This window comes from Podarcis muralis, chromosome 8, assembly GCF_964188315.1.
Source record: "Podarcis muralis chromosome 8, rPodMur119.hap1.1, whole genome shotgun sequence".
NCBI lineage: Eukaryota > Metazoa > Chordata > Lepidosauria > Squamata > Lacertidae > Podarcis > Podarcis muralis.
In genome coordinates, this window is record NC_135662.1 from 86,977,995 (window position 1) to 87,001,983 (window position 23,989).

The 23,989-nt window shown below is 45.5% G+C and overlaps 1 protein-coding gene across 9 annotated transcripts in view; it reads right to left on the reverse strand.

The window, feature by feature from the left end:
• Positions 1–23,989, reverse strand: part of LOC114601139 (protocadherin alpha-C2-like) — a 188,717-nt gene that overhangs the window by 68,298 nt on the left and 96,430 nt on the right. The window contains exon 1 of one of the 9 annotated variants that reach the window (XM_028738211.2): positions 8,513–11,234. The exons of the other annotated variants lie outside the window; for them this stretch is intronic. Within the exon in view, the coding sequence (XP_028594044.2) occupies positions 8,513–10,942 (2,430 nt within the window). The 5' untranslated portion in view covers positions 10,943–11,234. Of the gene's footprint in view, positions 1–8,512; positions 11,235–23,989 lie in introns of those variants that run through there. 9 annotated transcript variants of the gene reach the window in all.

Sequence of the window (23,989 nt, forward strand, 5' to 3'; positions counted from 1 at the left end):
AACTGAAGAAGAAGCCAATATGCCTGTTCTCTTCCTGAGTTTGCACAGTTTCCTTTTCCTTGCCTCTACCAATGTCATTGGTGTATCAGCTAAAAACGCAGTGATAACACTTCGCTGTCAACTTTCATTATTTCTTTGCTGACAGATATTTAAGCTAGAGAACCAGGAAACAAGATTGGAATGAAGCCCATGCAGAGGTGAGAAATAGCAAGCGCTGCAAGGAAGGACAAGCAAGAGCAGAAACTAGAGGGAGAGGAGGCAAGGGACACATATAGATGCACAATAGGAAAATAAGTAGCTGTTAAAGGTAATCCATCAGGATGACCAAGGCTGATATAGTCCTGAAGCAAGGTCTGAACCCAGATGGGAATGAATTTAGATAGACATCCACCCAGGGTGTGAAAAATAAATGGTCTAAAGCAGGAATGTGGAACCCGCAATCATCCAGATATTGTTTAACTCCCATCACCCCTGATGGACTATGGTGGATGGACAAGTGGAAGTTGGAAGACCAACAACATCTGAAGAGCCATAGGTTTCCAATCCCTGTTGAAGCAGACAGGGTGAGTAGAAGTCTGTTGTTGAGGACAGTCGTGACCGGGGTGGGCGGAGCCAGAGAGGTAAATGGAAAGAGGAGGGCTTGGTCTTTTGAGCTCCTGAGGGGAGGGTTTCAGAAGGGTAGGAAAAGAGGAGGGAGACACTGTCCCCTGCAAGTCTCAAATAACATTACAATAGTCCTATTCCAGGCCAGCTGGAGCTCTGAAGAGCAGCACTCATGTTATGCCTTGGGGGGGGGGAGTAAAAGGCAACATCTCTCTCTCTCTCTCTCTCTCTCTCTCTCTCTCTGTGTGTGTGTGTGTGTGCGCGCGCGCGTGTGCTATAATTAAATGTACATATTTAAATATATTGCCACAGTCGCTCTGGGGACCATTTTAATTAACATTTCTTAAAAACTAAAACATTGCTTAGAATTCTGAGGCCATTAATTATAGTGACACATTTATGGATCTTAACAGCCTGCAGTTCCATGAGGAGATGCTGTGAACAAGAAACAAATAAAATGGGACTTCCCCACCCAAAAAATGATGCTGTAAAAACTTATTCTACTTGTAGGTGGCTGATAACAAGTCCCTTGTTCAAATCTTACCTTAGCCCACTTAGGCAGGCTAAAGAGCTACCAATTATTCTCTCACCTTTAGCTTCTCCACTACAGTACAAGGACAGAAATACTGAACTAACTTGTTGTCCTAAGGATCACTGGATAAATTATGTGAAGCACTTCCAGCACTATAAAAAGCACTCTATAATGCTAAGCATTAGGACTGCAGTTCCTAGGAGATTAAAAGAAATAATCACTCCAAAGAATCTTAAAGAATGCCAAAATTTCCTATCATTTCTTGAAATTTGATGCTGCAATAATTCATTGCACTTCCGTGGCTGAGCTAAAAAGTAGATGCACTTGTCATCAGAGTAGGTTAATCAATAGCTATTTCCATATATGTTTAAAGGCAGCCATATAATCCTAGGTCACTCACAGCAGCACATGAGTGGTTGGCAGGGAGTCCAGTTCCCAAAAAGAAGGATGGAACTGAGCTGACAAGACTCAACACATCTGAGCTATAGATAGGCTTGCACATTTCATCTTGCAAGAGGAGGGGCCTCTGAATCATAGCTTTAAATTATGGCACCATTTCTATTTCACAGCTTACACTTACATGAGAATAACCCCCATTGAACTCAAACTTACTTCCAAGTAGGCATAAATAGGACAGTAATAAATAAATAAAATAATAATAATAATAATAATAATAATAATAATAATAATAATAATAATTTATTTGTACCCCGCCCATCTGGCTGGGTTTCCCCAGCCACTCTGAGCGGCTTCCATAGAGACCAAAAATACACTAAAATGTCACACATTAAAAACTTCCCTGAACAGGGCTGCCTTAAGATGTCTTCCGAATGTCAGGTAGTTGTTTATCACTTTGACATCTGATGGGAGGGTGTTCCACAGGGCGCGTGCCACTACCGAGAAGGCCCTCTGCCTGGTTCCCTGTAGCTTTGCTTCTCACAAAGTGCAACTCTCTACTTCTGGCAAATTGATCTATTTCTATGCAATGTACTAGCTCAGATTCATTTAAAAACAAAGAAAGGAGAATTATTATAGAGATGAAGCATCCCATATGCCTTTGTGTTATATTTTTAAGGGGAAGACAAAGAATCCTTCCTAATGTGTGTATTTATTGCTGTGTACAATATAATTGAATGTAAGCATCTCAAGCAAATTGCATGTGTTCTTTTTCAATAAAGTAGTGGTTCCCAACTGTTGGTCTATGGATCCCAGAGGGTCCGCATAGCCCACCCAAGGGGTCTGTAGCACCATTCACATAACAACTATCATAGAGAGATCAACATTTTCAAAAGTAGGGAGTCCATGGCTTGGCTTTTGAAAAGCAGGGGGTTCACAGTACTTAGCTAATTGGAAACCAAAGGGTTCACCCATCATTCTAAACTGTAGTTTGCAGGATTGTGAATGTGCAGCCTGGCCCACATGTGGCTTTCCTCTGCTCACATGGGTGCTGCATGCAGTGCAAATGAGCCATGGTATGACTTGTTGTTGTCTGCAAACTGAGGTTGCAGTTATCCAGATCAGTGGTATGGCAGAAATAGGTTATTTCGTTTCGTTTTGGTATGAACAGAAACCAATATGGGTCTGAGCCACTGAGGGAACAGGATTATGGAGATAGACACAGTCTTGACTCCTTGTGTCTAGAGTCACCAGGGACAAGAGGCAGGTCTAACTTTCACTCAGTGGAGACTCCACTCAGTGGTGTCCCCAAGTACATCTGTTTGCTTTCTCTCAAATAAGCAAATGGCTGCCGTGAACTAAAGTGCTTTAGCACTACATGTATTGCAATGAGAACCAAATCTGCCTGTCTCTGGATTCCTGTCTCTGGATGACCTGGATCCCAATGAGAAGGATCCCACAGGTAAGTGCAATGTGTAGGTCATCTCTCTACAACACCCCATACCCCAACATGTATACAAGGTTCTTTAAAACACACAATTTCTTCACTGACATATATTTACTTTGTTTAGAAAAATATACCACCCACTCCAGCAACCTACCCAAATCCAGCAGGGCTTTCAGAAATGATTCAGCTGGACCTGTGCCTCTGTGAGAAATGCAGCTTTTCACACAGGGAATCGTGGTTGGAAACATAAGTAGACATGCAAAGGTACCCTACTTTGATGTGGCATGAGCTTTTTCATAAAGGTTTTGTCAGAAACACAAAATGAATATTATGGCCTGCGCACTGATTTGATCTGGGAACATCTGGAGTTATGTACCGTATTTTTCGCTCTATAAGACGCACCTAGTTTTTAGAGGAGGAAAACAAGAAAAAAATATTCTGAATCTCAGAAGCTAGAACAGCAAGAGGGATCGCTGTGCAGTGAAAGCAGCAATCCCTCTTGCTGTTCTGGCTTCTGGGATAGCTGCGCAGCCTGCATTCGCTCCATAAGACGCACACACATTTCCCCTTACTTTTTAGGAGGGAAAACATGAGTCTTATAGAGCAAAAAATACGGTATACAGTATTGAAGGAGGTGGATGTGCTTCTACATTTTGGCCTGCCAAATACAGATATTTTTCTTTCTTTCCCTTGGGGAATACCCAGTGTTTCAGGAAGTAATATCTTTCACAGAACTGTGAGGATGAAGTCTCTCCCAGGAAGGGGAGGACAAAAGGGAGGAGACAGTCATAAATGACTAGAGAGAGAATAATGGGTGGACAGCGAGAGAGAGAAAGGCAGTAGGACACACTGCCTGAGAGCATGAGAGCATCATGTGTAAGATTGGTGGTGGTGCAAACTCAAGAGAAACAAACAGCATGGAAAAGAAAGAAACAGGTGGTTGGTCTGGAGGACACACCAGGGAGGGGAAGGGGAAAGAGATACCAGAGAGAGAGAAATTATCCCACAGTTTGCTACTTATGGAGTGGAATTCCCTGAGTTAGAATTTACCAGTCAAAACATTTGTAACAGGTCACTAATGGACTAGGATCAAAGAAGCTTCCCCCTGCAAATAAGATTGTTATTTGGCACACCCTGGAAATCTCCCATTCTGCTGAAAGAGAGGATTATTTTCTCACGAAGGTTAGCAAAAGAACCACCAAGTCCAAAGTCATTGGTTGCCTTTGAGCCTGATCCTGGAAAATCTAATTCAAAGGAATAGTGAAGGCTTACATGAGGAAATATTACTGAAAAGTTTAACATATAGAAGAAAGCAGTCTAGAGGTGTCTGACTGTCAAGAAACACACTTCCCTGATATCCCCCCCCCCAATATTCTAATTGACATTATTCTGAGTTATACCATTCATCCATCTAGACCAGCACAGTTTATTCTGACTGCAGGGGACTGCTCTTGACTAGAAATGCTAAGAACTCAAACTGGGACTTCACTTCATGGATACAAAAAGCATGTGTTCTGTCCCTGAGCTAATGGACCTGCTCCCCCTTCAGAGTTACTTAATTCACATTGAAGGCTGGTCCACTAAGGGGAGTGGGGCACTGAGCTAACAACCTGTCTGCCTCCACCTGCCTCCTTTTTACCTACTATCAGTCGAAGGGCAGCTCTGCCTGTCACTGGCATCCCCTTCCGTTCTACCATTCCCAATGGTCACCAGCCACCACTGTTAATTCATCCACATAAAGGCACCTGGGAAGTTCAGTTTGAGGCATAGTGACAAGAATGACGTCTGGTGGACTGGATTCAACACTTCCTGAATATACCACGCAAACATGGATTTTTGCATCAGGCACTGAATTGAACATCCTCAAGCAGTACAAGCTTCCATTTTGTTTCTATAAACAAAGATAACTGAAATGTGAGGGACTGCGGCTCATGAAATCTTTGAAGCAAGAAGGAGGGAGAAGGAAAAGTACTATCAGCAGTCAAGGAGGTGCGTGAGGACTTCTGTGCTTTCTGTAACATCATTTCCTCCCCTTGCCTACCAGAAGTAGAATTTTATACAGAATAAACAATTCTGTGGAAATTTGACCAATCTGCATAATATACCCAGGTTCCAGGATTCATCTTTCCTCATAACAGATTTTTTTAAAAAGCTCAGAGTCCTTGGGTATGTGACATGTTTTCCATTTTTCTGCTCTGCACACCACAGGGCACAAATTGAAACAAGATGGCATGACATGTAGTTCAGCTCCATCTCACTTCCTCTACTGAAAGTCTATAGTTCTATTTTTAGAGGCTTGGCCTGGATTTCAGAGACAAAACACTGCAGGATCACACATTCCATTTGTGAAAGCAGTATCTAAGCCCAACAGCCCACCCCAAGTGATACTCTTAAAACATCAACAACAGAAGACACACAAATCCCAAATGAAACAATTGCAGTTATTGTATTATTTTCTTTAATCTACTATATAGATTAAATGAACTGTGGCGTATTCCATCTTTCATAAACCTGTGAGGAAGTGTGATATAGGAAAATAAAAATATATTTCCACCTCAATTCTAGTATTTACTCAGACATATCCCATTCTTAAAAAGGGATTTTTCCAAGTATTATGACAGCAGTCAAAAAATGAATGTGAACATCTCAAAGCATATAGCTAATGCTCTGCTTGTTCACCACAAAGAGACACAATAAAAAGAACAATCTGTATTGATTGACCAGGATTAACTTTCTCTTTGCTTTATATTTGTATATTTAATTGTATAACCACAACCACTGCTATTGCATTTCCTTTCTTTATTTCTCATAATAGTTGTTAAGGAATGAATGCTTGTATCTGAGAGTAGAAGTTAATCAATAATACATATATGCATGGTTCTACATTGAACCCATTAGAATACTACAACTTAGGAACCTCCTGATTTAATTTCTACTATAAAATAAATGTTTGGCATAAGTTACAGAAAATGCAGAGCTGCTGCCAAACAAGCAGCCCTGTGTCAAAATCTCCCACACCCCATTCATAATATGATGCTCAATTCAGTTTCTGCCCTGGCATTTCTTGGCCTTGGCCAGCTGAGTCCTTGCTGGGCAGCAGAGGTGAGGCAATGAATGGTCAGCATTATGGCATCAGGCCATGAACTAGATGTTGCAACAGGGGAGGACTCAACATGGGGCTACTTTCTTGAGCAACATGTGTGTGTTTACATCACATCTAATTTTGCCCTCAGGTAAGCTAACCATGCCCAATTCCAGCCAAATTCCACTTCCAATCCATTTCAGTGAAGAAATTAAGGCATCCTTAAATCTCTCCTATTCACATCAATGGAAATTAAAAGCACTTGACCTTTTAACCCCTTCTAGAGATGGGGTTGGCTATATGGCTTTGTTTTCATACTAGAGTGACTGTGGCCCACCAAGGTGTATTAAATTTCCACAGCCAGATGGATATACCCAGGAGCTAATAGTTAAGGTATAAATTAATATCTGTAAAGATCAGACTGGATCAGACTGAGATGGATCTAGACCAGCAGACTTTGGAAGAATCACCGCAACCACCAAGCACAAAGTGGCCTACCAGAAATTGGCAGTTGCTTGGAAAGTTCATATTAAAAAGGAACTGGTTCTAGTTAAAGTTCATCCTGTCCAAAAAGGAACTAGTTCCACTAAAAGTTCATACTTTTACAAAATGAACTAGGTTAGTCCAAGCTCATAAAAAATTCATCCTTAGAGTGCATGTGTGCGCACACAGAGTGCATTCAGAAAGCTACAAGCTCCTCTGCTTGTATAGGGTGCAAAACTAAATTAGGAGCCACGCACAAGTAATAAGATGTCTCACAGACAGAAGGCTGACAGGTGAAGTTTTGCCCATAATTGTATTTTCATATTAGAAAATGCTTACCCTGTTTAACTGTTGCCTGTCACACTACTGTTAAAGGCACACGGCATCATTCGCTTTGACCCTGTACCTCTTTCTTCATGCTGCTCCTATTGGAAGACCTCAAATCTCTTCAGCAAGGAAGCCTTGGGAAATGCCTCACATTCATTTCTTCCGCATTCCCGTTTAGTAACATGGATTGATTAAGAATCCTTAGCAATAGCAGTGCCTCTGTATCTCCCTAAAAAGCTTTAGAACACTGCCTCCATGTTTGCTTTCTAACTTTCTTTATAGAGATCCAATATACCATATTTTCCCATGTATAACGCCCCCATGTATAAGACTCAAAATTAAGAAAATGTACTATGCACTATCCGTGTACAAGATGGCCCCTTATTTTAAACTTCAAAAAGTTAGGAAAAAATATAGTCTTATGCACAGAAAAATACAGTACTTACTTCTTTTTTTAAAAAAGAAAGGTAAGAGTCCGGCCCTCCTGTTGGGCTGGGCTTGGGGGAATTAATGTGAAGATGAACTAGAAATCATTCCAAGTTTTGGTTTTAAAATGAATGATTCGAAATGAACTTAATTCTTCTGGCAATTATGGGGACTACTTTCAGGTATAGTTCAGATATTTTTGAACAACAATGAATGTTGTTCAATGACTGGTTCATTTCAAGAACTGGAAACTGGACTGTGCTCCACCGTTGGACCCCAAGGTTCCTTTTGGACAATTTTGTTGTAGAAGATTGTAGTTTGCCATAATTGGAAGTAATTTTACAATAGGTCATGATGCACCTATGAAGCATATTGGCAGCGTCGCTAACAAAAATATTCAAAATTCCACCTGCATCCTGCTATTTCCATATTGCGGATCTCTGTATTTCTTTAACCTCTTTGCAAATTTTAAGAAAGCAAATAGTCCAACTTTTTAAAAAATGAATGCTAACCATACACAATCATATTGATAACATGGCACAATTTATAATCAATACAAGGAATTCAAGTATTTTGTAATTTTCAGCACAGACAGTGAAGATCAAATGTTTGAACCAAATTTTTAACTACCATTTCCCCACAGCTGAGTAACAGCTAACTAGATAGCCATAAAAAAAAATCTCGCTGGAAAATATAAGAAAGCCCTGCTGGATCTCAGCAAGGAGCCATCTAGTCCAGATTTTAACCACTGGCTAGGCAGGTTAGTGTTGATGGGCCATCCTCCATGTATTTGTCTATCCCTTTCTGATAAATCCATCTAAGGCAAAAACATTCACCACATATTGTAGCAATAAATTCTTTAAATTAATTATGCATTATGCACATTATGCATTATGTGAAGTGGATGGTTGGCTGGGCTTTTTTTTTTTTTTTTTTTTTTTTTTGGCAATCATGAATCTACTGTCCATTAGTGTCCATGGTAGAGAAAATGACGAGAGGCAGGTACACTCTATTTGCTGTTAGTTCTTTTATTCTGTCCTTAGTTTCTAAGAGGTTAGGTGCAAATTCAGTGTTGCGTCTACAAATGTATTGACTTCCTTTAAAACAAAATGGATGAAGTGGATACACCTTTGGGTTATTTTTGCCACCCCAAACACAGATACACATGCCCAAGAAAAACACATAACTTTTTATATTAAAAGAAAACCCCGCTTACCACCAGAATGGCATTAAAGTGGTCACTCTTCACCTTCTGCACTTGAATGCAAGATGCTGGCACTTGTAATAATCCTGCCCCCTTGGAAAGGTTTCCGGCATCTCCATTGGGCATCAAGTTGTTATTGCTAGGCCCAACACCCAGTGATGCCCTGTACAAATAGGTGTGCGTAAGCTTCCCCATGCCTGCCACCTCGACCATCTCTGGTGTAAAATGAGAACTTGGGAGCATGCGCACATTGTAGCGATACTTTTCATACTCATCTGTGGGGCAGCAGCAGCAGCAGCTGCATGAGGGACTAGTCCTACAGTGAAAAAGTCGAATGGCAAGAAGGAAGATTAGAAAGCCAAGGAAGACAAAGGAAAGGCAAGCTAGACCAATGATCAAGTAAAAGTTCAAGCTGGACAGCTGCTGCCCACGTGCTTCCAAGCTGTCATCAAAGTCCGGGAGCGCTTGTGGGAGAGAGTCAGCCAGCAGGATGCCCAGGGTCACGGAGGAGGAGAGGGGAGGCTCCCCACTGTCCTTTACCAAGACCACAACTTTGTGCTTGATGGGGTCACTAGACCTCATGGAGCGACTAGTCCTGACCTCTCCAGCATTGGGTGAAACTCGAAACAAACTGCTGTCGGAAGACTGCAAGAGGTGATAAGAAAGCCAGGCGTTCTGCCCACTGTCTGGGTCGTGGGCCACTACCTTGGCCACCAGGTAGTCAGCATCTGCCAAGCGGGGAACAATTTCTACCGCCACTGAGCCATTCCTCACCCCTGGGTACAAGATGATTGGGGCATTGTCATTCTGGTCAAGGATGGTAATGCTGACTATGAAGGCGGAAGCCAGGGCTGGAGAGCCATTGTCCTTGGCCTCCACTTGAAAATGGAAGCTCTGGAGTTGCTCAAAGTCAAAAATGCCCTTTGCATAGACAATTCCACTTTCTGCATCAATGGCCAAATAGCTGGTCAAGGAGCTGCCTTGGATGTCAATGTCCCTGAGTAGGTAGGAGACCCGACCATTCTCCCCCAGGTCTGGATCAGAGGCTGACACATGAAAAAGGGACACCCCAGGCTTGTTGTTCTCCGTTACAGAAACTTCACGCATCTGGTTGAGGAACTTAGGGGGATTGTCGTTCACATCCGCAATGTGCACCCGCAGAGTCTTCTGAGTGGCGATGGGAGGGGAGCCCAGATCAGAGGCAGTGACTGTGATGTTGTATTCGCTGACCCGTTCCCGATCTAGAAGGCCGCTGGTGACCACGCTGTAGTAACTATCAAAAGAGGACTTGAGTTGGAAGGGGATGTTGGTGGGGATCTGGCAAATGACTTTCCCATTCTCTCCTGGATCTTCATCGGTGATGCTCAGGAGCGCTATCACTGTGCCCAGAGAGGAATCCTCTGGGATGGGGCTAGAAAGAGAAGTAACAGTGATCTCCGGAGCATTGTTCTTCACATCAATTATTTCCACCAGCAGCTTGGCTACAGTGGACATACCAAAGACCCCTTTATCTCTTGCTTCAATGAACATCTCCAGAAGGGGCTTCCGGGCGCCTAAACTCCCACTTACTCTTATCTCCCCTGTCTGGGGGTTGATGTGGAACATCTTCTGGAGCTCAGCAGGGGTGCTGTTGCTGAAGGCATACCGGACCTCCCCGTTCTGACCTTCATCTAAGTCCGTGGCGTGCACCTGAGTGACCAGGGTGCCATTGGGGGAGTTTTCAGAGACGCTGGCCCTGTAGACGGAATGCTCGAAGGCGGGGGCGTTGTCATTGGTGTCAAGGACGGTGACCACGACCTGGGCGTCTCCGGACCTCTGGGGCGTCCCTCCATCTTTGGCTGTGACCACAAGCCTGTGCGTGGCTTGCTGCTCGCGGTCCAAGGGCTTCTCCAGCACCAGTTCCGGATACCTGCTGCCGTCCCCGCGCGTTTGCATTTCCAGTCGGAAAAGCTGGTTGGGGCTCAGCGTGTAGCTCTGCACGCCGTTGATGCCTTCGTCGGGGTCCTGGGCGTTGGGCAGGGTAAAGCGAGCTCCCGGCGCCAGGAACTCGGCCACGTTCAAGTGGTACTCGTCTAGCGGGAAGATGGGGGCATTGTCGTTCACGTCCAGTATTTTAAACTGCATTTTATAAAGCTCCAAGGGGTTTTCTAGCACCAGTTCGTAATTCAGAGAGCAGGTAGGTTTCAGCGCGCAGATCTGCTCCCGGTCGATGGGCTCCTTGACAGACAAAGCTCCGGTGCTTGCATCGAGGCTGAAATATTGCTTGCTGGAGCTGGTGATCATGCGGAATTTCCGGGAGGGAAGCGTGGCGGCCACGATGCCCAGATCCTGCGCGAGGTTCCCGACAGGCGTGCCGGGCTCCGTTTCTTCGGGGATGGAGTACTCTACTTGTCCATTGACGGTGTAGAAAATAAGGCAGCACACCATTAAATAGACCCGCATTCTTCTACCCCTGGCTTCCCCCTCAGCTCCCTGCAGACCGAGCCAACAGTACCATAATCCCACGTTCTCAGCAAATTTGCAGCGGCGGCAGCAGCCGAGCGCACCGGAGCAGCAGCAGCCGCAGCAGCCAGAAACCCGCTGGCTAGGAGGCGCGGGGAGAGCAGGCGCTGCTCTTCTTCTTCCTCTTCCAGGCGCCGGCCGAAGTCATGGCTCGCCCCGCTTCCCTTGTGCTGAGCCAGCGAGAGCGAGCCCTGCGCGAAGGCAGCCGCTGCCTTTGGCTCGGGATGAGCTCATGGAGGGGGGCGAGAAGCGCTCCTATTGCAGGCGCGGGGGCGCCTCGCTGGAGCACAGCGCCGCCTAGGGGCCCGCGCGCACGCCGCAGCCTCCCCAGCCCTGCCCCGACGACTGTATCAGTAGGTCAGCGCCGAAACGTCGCAGATGATGCTGCGGGGAAGCAGCCGCCGGAGGGGAGGGGGGCCGCGCTCCCCACCCCGCGACCTGGGCGAAGGCGGGGGAGAAAAGCTTCCGCTCTCGCCACGCGCGCCGCGGCTCCGCCCGCGGTGGAAAACGCCCAGCCTCGCTGCCGAGAGAGGCGGCGCCTACCTGGAAAGCGGGGCGCGATCGGCACGGATCGAAGCAGGGAGGGAGGCAGGAGGAGGCGCATCTCTCCAGAAACGTGACGAGAAACATGGGGGGGGAGGGGGGAGCCGTTCTCCTCGTGCGCCTTTGCTTCTTCCCTTTCCTCCACGCCCAGTGATGCGCGCACACGAACACACACACCAACACGTCTCTTTGGGGCTTTGCCACCAGGGGCTTGCCGGGTGATCTGTGCCCAGTCAGTGTCCTGAGTGACCTCCATAAGGCTGACTTCGGTTGGTGCCAGAATAGCACCCAAGGCCACCCTAGCTCCCCACCTACTCTTCAGACGTCTCAATAGCACCGAATGGACCTTGGGGTTCCGGGAGCTTTTAAGGATGGGCGGATGGGAGCTCCGAATCTGGGGCGCTGGTGGTGGGGACGTCGACTGAGAATCCCAGACGCATTTTCCTGGCCCCACGAATATCAATGGAGCTTACTTGTTGAGGGTTTAGAAGAGAATGGCTCTCTAGCCCTTAAGCACCGGCAGCTTGAGAGTCTCTTGTTACTGTGAGACTACAGTGTTTTCTCCTGGGACGCCTCCTAAAACCGGGGCACCCCTGTGCTGTAGGCTGCAATCCCGTACAAAAGCACACTCACTTGGGAGTAAGCCCCACTGAAGTCTATGGGGCTTACTTCTGCGTGGACGTAAATAGGGTTACACTATCGGATTCCTTTGACGGGATAATGAATTTATATGCGGGGAACAGGTTACTGGAGGCAGGGCAGAAGCAGAGGAAAGCTGGAAGAAGCAGAAGTCTTGGGTTTCTTGCCACCTGGCAAATCCCGAGGCTGCTCCGCCCCAGAGTTTTTGTTCCTATTTGCTTTACTGACATTTGCCTCGCCACCTGGCTGACATGCCCTCGTGTTCCCGAATGGATTTTGTGTTATGCCCCAGGGAGGCCTCGCTTGAGTTCCAGCGGGGAAATCTTCAGGACGACTCTTGGATCAGGATGAGGCAATCGTTGCAGCTTGCAAGATGTGCTTGTAAACATAACGGAGACTTGTGGCACCTTAACGCCTGGCTCTCAAACCTTTTCCTCTAGTCCTCGCTTTCAAGATAAAAATTTGCTCGCGCCACGCCAAATTTGCTAATATATTACAGAGAAATACATTGGAAAACAAAAAGAAACAACTCTTAGAAATGATTGATTTGTAACACAGAACACAGCTACTTAATAATATGATCCAGAAAGTATAAAACAATGCAGCTACATAAGAACATGAATCAACCCCAAAAGGGTCTTCTCCAGCACCCGGTCGAAAGGCGATTCTGGATCACAACTAGGATTGTCATCCGTATCACTGGATGCTCTTGCTCTCATTTTGAAAGGGTATCTATCCATATTCTGCAAATAAAAAAAAAAAATCTTTGATTGTCCTTGAATCTTCCCGCCACTCTTGCCATCTTCTCCTGCCCCACACCAGTGTGGCACAGCCACACCCTTCGAGAGCCCCTGTCTTAACGGCTTGGTCATCATCTTTGGTGGGTGTAGGACACATTTTGTTTTAATCTGCTGCTCTGCTTAAAACGGAGCGCCTTTGGGGGCCATTAAACGTCTCCTCATTACTCTGTGATTGCTTAAATCTGGTAGTCCTTATTAAAATGCGGCTGCATATTAAAGCTGCGTGCGAAAACTCAGGGCTCCGACTGTTGAACCGCGTCTTCTTCTCCGGCGCTCCAAGGCTGGCGATGCTCAAGAAGAAAGAGGACAAAGAGGACGTATCGCAGCTCAGCTAATGCCCAGCCCGGATGGACCCGTTTGCCCAGCGCCCAGACTCCAACTGAATGCGCTTCTGTGATTGACCGTTTGGCTGTGTAGGCACCATCCATTCAAAGGATACATACGGATATAGGATTCTTGGTACTTTAAAATATACAGTATAGGGTGTGCGCAGCCTTTGCCTTCATGGAAGGGTGCAAACAGGATCTCCTTTGGGCGAGATTGAAGATGAGCTCTGGGAGGCTCAGAGTTTCAGCCCTAACCGTAAATCATCTAAGCCCATAGAACTATTCTGGAAGAATATTTCACAGCTGCAGCATTTGCCTGCCATCTCTTGGGTAGCTTTGAGTAGTGAGACTTCCTTTACACACACACATGTCCTGCATAGTAAGAAGCATTTTCTTCGCCTGAGCTGTTTCACGCACAACAACGGGTCACCGGCAGGCAACACACGGCGCTGGCCACCAGTCCTGGCTCTCCGCCCCGATGAGCGTGCCTGCGTGGTATAGGCGTTTCCAGATCCGTTTGTGATATCCACGCTATATCTTTAAGCCAAATCCACTTTCAAGAACTTAGCTGCGAAGAGGCCGGTCAGTCAACGGGGTACCAAAAATATCCACCGGCTTCCTCCCGGCAGGGCTTCTGCGCCTCTCCCACAGTGGTCAACGTGCTGGGCGGCCGGGTGCTGCAGGTGCCTGGTCTGGGCAGGACTCCAGGTAACCGCCGCTGCTAGTCTTCCTTCTTGTAAACTCGCTTGCAATTCCAGTCCCGCATTGGCTGGTGCTCCTGTGACGTCACGGCAGCCACCCCTATCCTCGGCGCTGAGCTTAAAAGACGGTTGTCGCCTCCCGCACCCCGCACCAATTTCCTCCGCTTCACCGACAACTCCTGGGAGCTCCTCGCGTGTCAAAAGCAAGCTTTCCAATTCCACTTCACTCCTCCCAACAAAACGTCCTTCCTCGGGCAGCCTCCCTGGAGGGCATCTGGCAGAAGGCGAGAAGCAGCAGCTGCCCAGAAAGAAGCCCCTTAAACGCGCGGCTGCCAGCGGCCCCCGACGCCCGCTGCGCCTCCCGGGAAACCTGCGGGCGGCATCTCTTGAGCGCTCGGCGATGGGCAGAAGAGCGGCTGCCAAGGAGGCAAACTGCGCCTCCGAGATTCGCCGCTGGATTCTGGAGCGCGTCGAGCTGCCGCTGCGCGTTGATTTACGAGTCAGCCGCAGGGAATTTGATTTCCAGGAAACCCGCGGCGTAAGGACTCCTGGGCAAGGAAGGGCGGCCGCGTCTCTCGTGCTGCCGCCTTGCTCCCCGCCGGCCAAGGACGCCGCTACCCTCGAACTGCCCCTCTTGTAGCCTGAAGCCATCTTGTAACTTAGAGCTTTCTCCATCCTCTCTCTTTTATGCCTCTGTGCAGGAAGAGACATGGGTCTTTCCAAAGGAAGACATTTGGCACGAATGCAAACAAGTGAACCTCCATCCAAAGGAGTCCTGCGCACTGGCAACTTGCCGGCAGCCAGCCAAGTGCTTTTTAGGAAACGCGAAGAGCTGAACATGCCGAAGAAAAGCATTCATTGCAAACCTTCCGTTTTGCTTTACCTTCTTTCAACTGCAAGATCACCACTTCAGGTGTCCCAGGAAGCTGTTGTCTTTAGCCTTCTTTCTTTCTCTCTTTGGGGGCCCACATTACAGTGGTACCTCGGGTTACAGACGCTTCAGGTTACAGACTCCGCTAACCCAGAAATAGTACCTCGGGTTAAGAACTTTGCTTCAGGATGAGAACAGAAATCGTGCTCCGGCTGTGTGGTGGCAGCAGGAGGCCCCATTAGCTAAAGTGGTGCTTCAGGTTATGAACAGTTTCAGGATAAGAACAGTCCTCCAGAACGAATTAAGTTCTTAACCCGAGGTACCACTGTACTGCTCTATAGCTAAGGCTTGCTGCTTTCTAAAATTCATTCCTTTTAATGGCTCTATAAAAGGCCCTTACTACGTCCCACTGACTTTAATAGGGCTTACTTCTATGTAGACATAAACAGGACTGTACTGTAAGTCTGTTCTCCACTGCTATATCCATTCATCAAACACCAAACTGATTAAAACCTCAGCTCCCTTCTGCTATTGCCTCATGCTTTTTCATTCCTGGTCCCTTCACCTCAATTTTACGGAAACATTTAAAAGGCATCTTTTCTTTCTTGCATTTCACATTTGATGTTCTATTTGAGAAGACTCCATTGAAATAAATGGGACTTGGACAAGATTTAGGTATCTAAAGACAAGCCCTATTCAGCTGGATGGAACTTGAAAGAAGTGTGGGAGATTAGCAGCCCAATCTAGCAATGAATATTCTTACTAGTGAGCATGAGAAGGGGTTAAAGACCACAGAGCTGTACTGCCAATAGGCAGACACAGATCATAGAAATGTAATTTGTTGAGAGGGCTCTGTGTGGTGTCATTGCTTCTCCTCTCCTGAGAGGGGAAAAACATATGGACTATTCCTTTCTCTCTTCCCTGTTCTCTTTGATAAGCAATAGGAGCAGATATATACCCAACTGCTCCAGCTCAGGCACATGCCTGAGGCTGTTTATACTGGAAGTATAAGTATTTTGCCTGCATTTATTTTACTGCTGTGGCTGCTGAGAATGAATGCAGTATGAGTTTTCCTGTTAAGGATGGAACTTTAAACTTTGCTCAGCCCTACATTTTAAATGAAGTGGTAAGCTGATCTCTTTGTATGTTCAATGCACACATGGGCACCTGGAGGGATAAACTGCAATTAATTTATCTTCTCCTACCTATTAAAACCCATCTCACATGAAGATCTTGAACCAGACAGCAAATTGTGCGTGAAATACAGGTAGAATAATCTGTACTTCCCTGCTCCATCACCACTCACTCTATCTAGAAGAGAAAGGAAGATGCTGAAGGATGACCATGAGCTGCAGAATTTGAAGTTTTCAGGAAGTGAAAGGTGTGTGCGCCCAGAGTGCTTGTGTCTGATGACAGGGACAAGTGCCACTTCTGTCTATCTGCTAGCATGCAGGCTGCAAAGGTGGGAGGGAAAAGGCTCTTTGTGGGACTGCAGGTTCTACAAGAGAGGAAGTCTAACTTTAGGGATGGCAGAAGGTTTAATGGCATGCTGGTAGCCAGAGGTTTTATGGTGAAGGCTGTAATGGTACAAAGGGCAGTTTGCTTCTCTATCTATTTCTAGGAACCACAGGAGTGAAGAGCACTTGTACTTGGGTGCTTGGGTCTTGCCTTGGGGCATGGCACAATCAATTGGTTGGTCACAGTGAAAACAAGATGCTTGACTAGATGGGCCATTGGCTTAATACAGCAGCCTCTTCTTATGTACCGTATTTTTCGCTCTATAAGACACACCAGACCACAAGACACACCTAGTTTGTGGAGGAGGAAAACAAGTTAAAAAATATTCGGAATCTCAGAAGCCAGAACAGCAAGAGGGATCGCTGTGCAGTGAAAGCAGCAATCCCTCTTGCTGTGCCGGCTTCTGGGATAGCTGCGCAGCCTGCAGTCGCTCCATAAGACGCACACACATTTCCCCTTACTTTTTAGGAGGGGAAAAGCGAGTCTTATAGAACAAAAAATACGGTACTTTTTGCATAACAGCCAGACCCTGTACCTACAGACTGCCTGGCTTAGGCAGTCAAATGCTGACTTGGGAGCTCCTCACAAGGACGAGATACTTCCTTGATGATAATCTTTCAGCAGAAGTTTGAGATTATTGGTCACTAAATGGCACTTGTTGCAGTTCTGTACAAGTGCAGGGGGTGGGGAGGCCAAGAGGTCTACATTTTGCTCAACTTGAAAAAAATCCTTGGTTGTGCTGTTTTTTATGTTGATTCTATTTAATACTGTTTTGATTTAATTTATTATTTTTAACACTGTTATATTATTCTAACTTGAAAATATTGCTTGCCACTTTTTATATTTTTTAGAAGATGACAGGCAGAATTTTAAAAGAAATTAAAGTAAAATATTACAATGTTTAAAATTGAGTATTTTTTTATGAGATCTATGGGTTGTTCTACCAATAGCAAAGGTAGGAAAATTCTGAACAATCTCGGCATTTCTTTGTTGTTTTTCTATGCTCTCATGTAATTGATCTGCTCTGACATGATAGGCAACATTAAAGTGATTTGTTTTCCCATTCTGCTATTGTAGGGGCAGGGCAACATTCTCTAACATGTAGTACCCTGGTCAGCAGAATAGTCCTGTACATGTTTATTCAGAAGTTCTAAAATGTTCATTTGGACTTTCTCCATGTATATAGTACTGCAGCCTTAGAATGATGTATATGAATTAGAAACTGTGACATAAACACACTTGTCAGATTTGGGTTAGCTCTGGAACACTTTCAATGATATTGGGGACAATAATACGTAACAATAAAATAGGATTGATATAAGGCAACACACACACACACACACACACACACACAGAGAGAGAGAGAGACCTCTGAACACTCTAAAAAGATTTTATAAACTCCAAAGAAGATGAGGCTATCTCTATGGAGTCAGCAAAAACAGAGGGCCCAATGTTAATTTTATTTCTGTTTATTGATTCCACTTATTGGCTTGATAATTTGAAAGCTCTTGGTTGCTGAGCAAACTAGCAAAGATGGGAAGGAGAATTCCCCTCCTCCCTTTGCCACTTCCAACAGAAAAGGCTGTTATCTCATTTGATTTTTAAAAGGTGTAATATACCAACTTGTCATTAGCTCAAAGCAGTTCCGTCTTAAATTAGCACATCATGACAAACTATTAACAGATTTCAATGTTGCAATTCCTATTTCTCTCATCACCTCCACCAAGTGAGAAAGAAGCCCACCCTGAAGCAGAAAAAAATAATCTTTCAGGACCCCATAGTAGAAGCAACAACTAGTGTGAATTTCTAGTGCAACCATTTCAGTAAAGAGACATCTGGACCTTACATCTACTCTTCCAAGCTGTGAGCATGCTAAGAAGCTTACCCAGATACGAGACAGATACCAAAGAGAACTCAGTTCCAAGACTGTTTTGTTCTGCTCTTCAGTCATCTCTCAAACTGCTTTGGCTGGCCAATGTTCATATGCTCTATTGACAATGTCAAACTATCATATAAAACACACTTCAGAAGCATACACAGCAGCATAAATATAATATTTATAAGGCAAGCACAGCACATAGACTAGGTCTCAGCCTATATTGCCTCCTGCTTCTGGGCCTCCAAGCTGCTCCCACCCTCACTCCCCAAAATTAAGTGCAGTGTGATCCCCCCCCCCCCCGCCACAGATAGATGGACTGGAAAGCTGTTACTTAAAGTTGGAACTGGTCCACAGAGCTGATGTAGTGGTAGACTATCAGAGTGAAATGAGGAAAAATGAAGTAAATTCTCCTGAGACATACAGTGAATGATTTGTAAACTGAAGACTAACTCGGAGACAACTATTACAATTTGCACTTGAGCTGAGAGGTAGTGAAGTTAGTCTGATGGAAAGTAAACTGAAGCATGGAAAGAGCTTATGTAGCTGCCTTAAGCACAGCAGCAATTTTTAGAAATTATATCTCTCCTGTTGGATTCAGTCTCCAGGTGTAACAGATTACTTTAAAAATGCTATTAGATCATTAAACACCCCATAGTCCTAGGTAAAACAACAACCAAGTCTCTAGTTTAAAAGAGCAAGAAGAGAAAGAAAACCAGGAGTTTAGAAAGCAACATGTGTTTTCTGGCAGCAGATGCCCCAGTACTATCCTACTTCCTGGTCACTGTGACAAAACACCTTGGTAGTGTGTGACCGGTGGCACTCAAATGTCTGATAAATGCAGAACATAAAATTCCAATGCAAAGCAAGGAAAGTTTTTTAACAAGCTACTTGAAGACACATACAATTTAAGGGGCGGGAGGAATAGAAAAGAAAAAAGCATATATGCAGATAGGCTTAGAGTGGCAGGTGAAGACAAAGCTTGCCAATGCCAAAACATTTGTTATAAGCACAAGTACAGCAGATCCTGGAAAGAAGCAGCTGTTTTTTGACCTGCAGTTCCAGACACAGCATGGATACATTTCTAGGGAGATCAATCAAAGGCAGAGGCTAGTCAAGAAAGAAAACAACGCCTTAGGCTAACATGAGGAAGGATTTGTTGGTTGACATTCTTCTGTCTCAAGAGATAATGGAATGTGGCTCCAGTCAAACTGTTGTGTTAACAGCATAAATTGACCTCCGCGGGGACGCAAACCTGGGCAATGTGTATGAAGGTCCTGGGCTACCCAGATGACAAGACCCCCCTCTCGGCCTCGCTGATGGGGTCCAAAGGAAAGCAGAGCAAGACATCTGGCACCAGCTTGGCTGCAAGAGTTACCAGAAGGAGACGTACAAGGCGCCATCCAGCCATCTTAGGGACTCTGCTATGGGTTCATAGAATCATAGAGTTGGAATAGACCACAAGGGCCATCGAGTCCAACCCCCTGCCAAGCAGGAAACACCATCAGAGCACTCCTGACATATGGTTGTCAAGCCTCTGCTTAAAGACCTCCAAAGAAGGAGACTCCACCACACTCCTTGGCAGCAAATTCCACTGTCGAACAGCTCTTACTGTCAGGAAGTTCTTCCTAATGTTTAGGTGGAATCTTCTTTCTTGTAGTTTGGATCCATTGCTCCGTGTCCGCTTCTCTGGAGCAGCAGAAAACAACCTTTCTCCCTCCTCTATATGACATCCTTTTATATATTTGAACATGGCTATCAAATTATGTAGGGTTTATTCCTTAGCCTTTTCTTCTCCCAAAGAGATCACGAAAAGCATCAGAGATTTAGGACCAGAGTTCGCCTTCTCCTAGATTGGGTACCTTCCCAGGTTGGCAAACCTCATCTGCTCCTCACTTCCTTCTACAGCATGTGCAGAAACTGCCTTATTGACCATTGGAGCCACTATTGCTTTTGTTTGCTCAATTTGCCAGAGCCTGTCTTCACATGCAGGTGAAGTCCCTAACTCACTGAGAATTTTAGACCCATTGGCTACCCTCACCTGGTTTAGCCGGCTAGTCGAAACCGTTTCCTGAGGAAGCCCACTGTTGCATGCTGACAGCTTCTAGGAGCCATAGGTGAGAACTGAGTGCAGAGTGGGGACCAAAGGTGGACAAACTACCCTAGAAGGAGCACGATTCATACAAATCAACTGCAATTGACACACACATACCTCAACAGAAAAATGAAGCATTGGCAGCAAAATGACATTTCAGCCCATCAAACACTGAAGGAAAAGGTAAGTTTTTACTTGAAAAGATGTTAACAAAGGACCAGGCGGACCTCATGAAGGACAGTATCCCACCTCAGAAGAAGATCTAAGAGTGTAGGTGGCTTCCAGAAACTACTGAGACTCTGAGACCTAAAGAGCTTTATAGGTCAAACCAGCATTTTTAAACTATATAGGTCAAAACCAGCATTTTTAAACTATATAGGTCAAAACCAGCATTCTTAAACTATATAGGTCAAAACCAGCATTTTAATTGAGCTCTGAATCTAGAACAAATCTAGTTGTAACATAATTGGTGTTATAGTATCTCTTCGCCTTGAAGCTGTCAATAGTCAGGCAGCCACATTCTTTCCTAATAGAAGCTTCCAAACCATTTTCAAAGGCAGCTCCATGTAGAGCACATTGCAATAGTTCAATCTTGTATTTACCAGAGAACAGATTACTGCAGCCATATTACCCCTGTTCAGATAGGGTTGTATTTGAGCCACTGGCCTAAATTGGTAAAAGGCACTCCATGCCACTGATGCCAGCTATGTGTCTTCCCCCTTTGTTTTGACAGCTGGGGGAGGCTTGGGAGTCGCGGGTGGGCAGCGCGCCAAATGTCCACCATCAGCAGCTCGCTCCGCCCCCCTGGGTGGCTCGCTCCGCCCCTGACTGCAGGGCACACACCGCTCAGTGCACCCGAGTAGCTATCCCGCGCCTGGGAGGACACCATCCATGCCCCCTCCCCCCTCAGAAGCGCACCCGCCCTGGGCAGCATGGGCATATGCTCTGCCGCTCCTTCTGGAGTCTATTATTCAAGTAGGAGCGGAATCATTGGAATGCAATGCCCCAAATATCTAGCTCAGGCAGTCGCCTCAGAATGATAAGTAAAGGTAAAGGGACCCCTGACCATTAGGTCCAATTGCGAATGACTCTGGGGTTGCGGCGCTCACCTCACTTTACTGGCCGAGGGAGCCAGCATACAGCTTTCAGGTCACGTGGCCAGCATGGCTAAGCCGCTTCTGGCAAACCAGAGCAGCGCACAGAAGCGCCATTTACCTTCCCACCTGAGCAGTACCTACTTATCTACTTGCATTTTGATGTGCTTTCGAACTGCTAGGTTGGCAGGGACCGAGCAATGGGAGCTCACCGTATCGCGGGGATTCGAACCGCCAACCTTCTGATACCATGGTCAATAATATTGAAAAACTTCTAAAAGATCAAGGAATATCAACAGAGCCACACTCCCCCTGTCTCTTTTATGACACACGTCATTGTACAAGGCAACCAAGTTTCCCTATGAAACTCAGGTCTGAATCCCAACTGAAATGGATCTGGGAAATATGGCTCCTCCAGGAGTACCTGGATCTGGCTTGCAACCACCCTCTCAAGAACATCTCTCAAGAGACTGACTCCATCTTGAGTGGGGGATCCCACACAGCTGTTTTTCATAGATTTTACAGAGGGCTCATTGTGCCTTGCAAGGTTGGTATAGAAGTTAACAGAAAACTGGTCTGTGAACTATTGGGACCAGAGGGCTAGAGGAGGAAACCCAGCTAATAGAGCTTTCATCTTAACATCATGTGTTTTGTGGTTGGAGCAGCTCTTAGGATTATCTTAGTACACTCTCAAACAGTAGCTTGTGTCCATACTACACATTACCACAGCTGTGGGTAATGTACGGTAATAATAGCTATTTCTTTGCTACAAAGAACCACTGGGAGCAATGGAGGCACCTCACTTAGCACAACTGGGGCACTGCCTACCCTAAATCTCCAAACCCACCAAAGCTATAGCCCAGTTCCTCCTCTGTTCCTTACATTCCTATTAAATACCCTTAGTGACCCTCTGGACTTGTTTTTGCCCATCTGCTGTGCTGGCTAATCATCTCTGGGCAGCACAGCCAGGCACAACAATCCCAATGGTTCCATCCATCTGCTGGGACTTAAAAGGGTTTGTAAATACTATACAGTGGCACCTCTGGTTACATGCTTAATTTGTTCTGGAGGTCTATTCTTAACCTGAAACTGTTCTTAACCTGAAGCACCACTTTAACTAATGGGGCTTCCCGCTGCTGCCACGCCACCACTGCACGATTTCTGTTCTCATCCTGAAGCAAAGTTCTTAACCCAAGGTACTATTTCTGGGTTAGCGGAGTCTGTAACCTGAAGCGTCTGTAACCCGAGGTACCACTGTAATAAATTCCACTAGAAGTGCCTTATGGAAGGCAGCAGATCCCTCTGAACCTCCTTTTTTTTTTTTTTTTACCACTTTCCCCAGTGGATTAAACTACCAGCCAATCAGGATTCTCTCAGGGTTTGGGTAGGATTATAAATGACCTTCCCAACCCCATCAGTTGCATGCATGCATTTCAATCTGAGCCAATCCGATGCATGAATTTTTGGTCTGCCTGTTGCTCTTCTCTTCCTTTGTGTCACTATTGTCTCACATTTGCAAGGCAGCAAACTAAAGCAGGAAAGACAATCTTGCCCCCACCCCTTCTGTGAAAAGCAGCAAGATATCTCTGTGAGTTCCTGGGTCTGGATTTATTACTGGTATATAAATGTTTAAGGAGAGGAGTGGTGGTAAACTATTTCAAAATCCTATTTGCTCTCATGGGAAGGGAAGAGGAGGAAATATCACACCACTGATAGGGAGGAGGGAGTAACCTGGCCTTTTCGTGTGCTGCAAAAGTAGGAAGAGTGAGGACATTTGTATATTACCAGAAGTGGAGAAGAAGGGCTACCTTTTGTGAGGAAGCCAGTCTCTCCAGCTATCTTAGGCTATCTAAATATCACCAGCATTTTCAACCTTTAGGTTGGATACTCTATACATCATGCTGCTTACTTTGTAAATAAAATTGTCAATATAATACCTATTGTTTTCCTTGGGCTGTTTGAATATGCTTATTAGCAGTCTTTCTCTCTGACTCATGCAGCCTTCAGAATTAAAGGATCTGGAGATTTTATATGCAATATAATTGATTCCAATTGAGGACAACAGCAATAAATTATTATAATTAAAGTAAAAACTTAGCAGAGATGTCACGGTTTTTCCTGGGCCCAGGAACAGGCCTTCTGTGATGGGTGAGCTGTGAAAGGAGGCCCCTTGTGACAACAGAGGATTGTAGTACCTTGGAGGCTAACAAATTCATTATGAAAATCTGATTCTGTGGCTGTCAATATTGCCTCATTATCCAACCCCGTTAAAAATCACTATGCTGTGATCTACATATTGCACTCTGGTGTTTTAGCCACATACCAAAGTCCTTACAAAGATATCTGGCTGGTACAGCTAAGGCAAACTAGTTTCATGAGGTCTACAGTACATTTGGTAAATTATGTGCCCAACTTTTGTTAGCCAGTTCCAAGAATTAAGTGCCCAGGAGCAGGGCTAGCCCAAAGCATTCAGCTATCCAAGGTGAATTAAAACTTTCCCTGTTCTGTCATATCGTATGCTAAC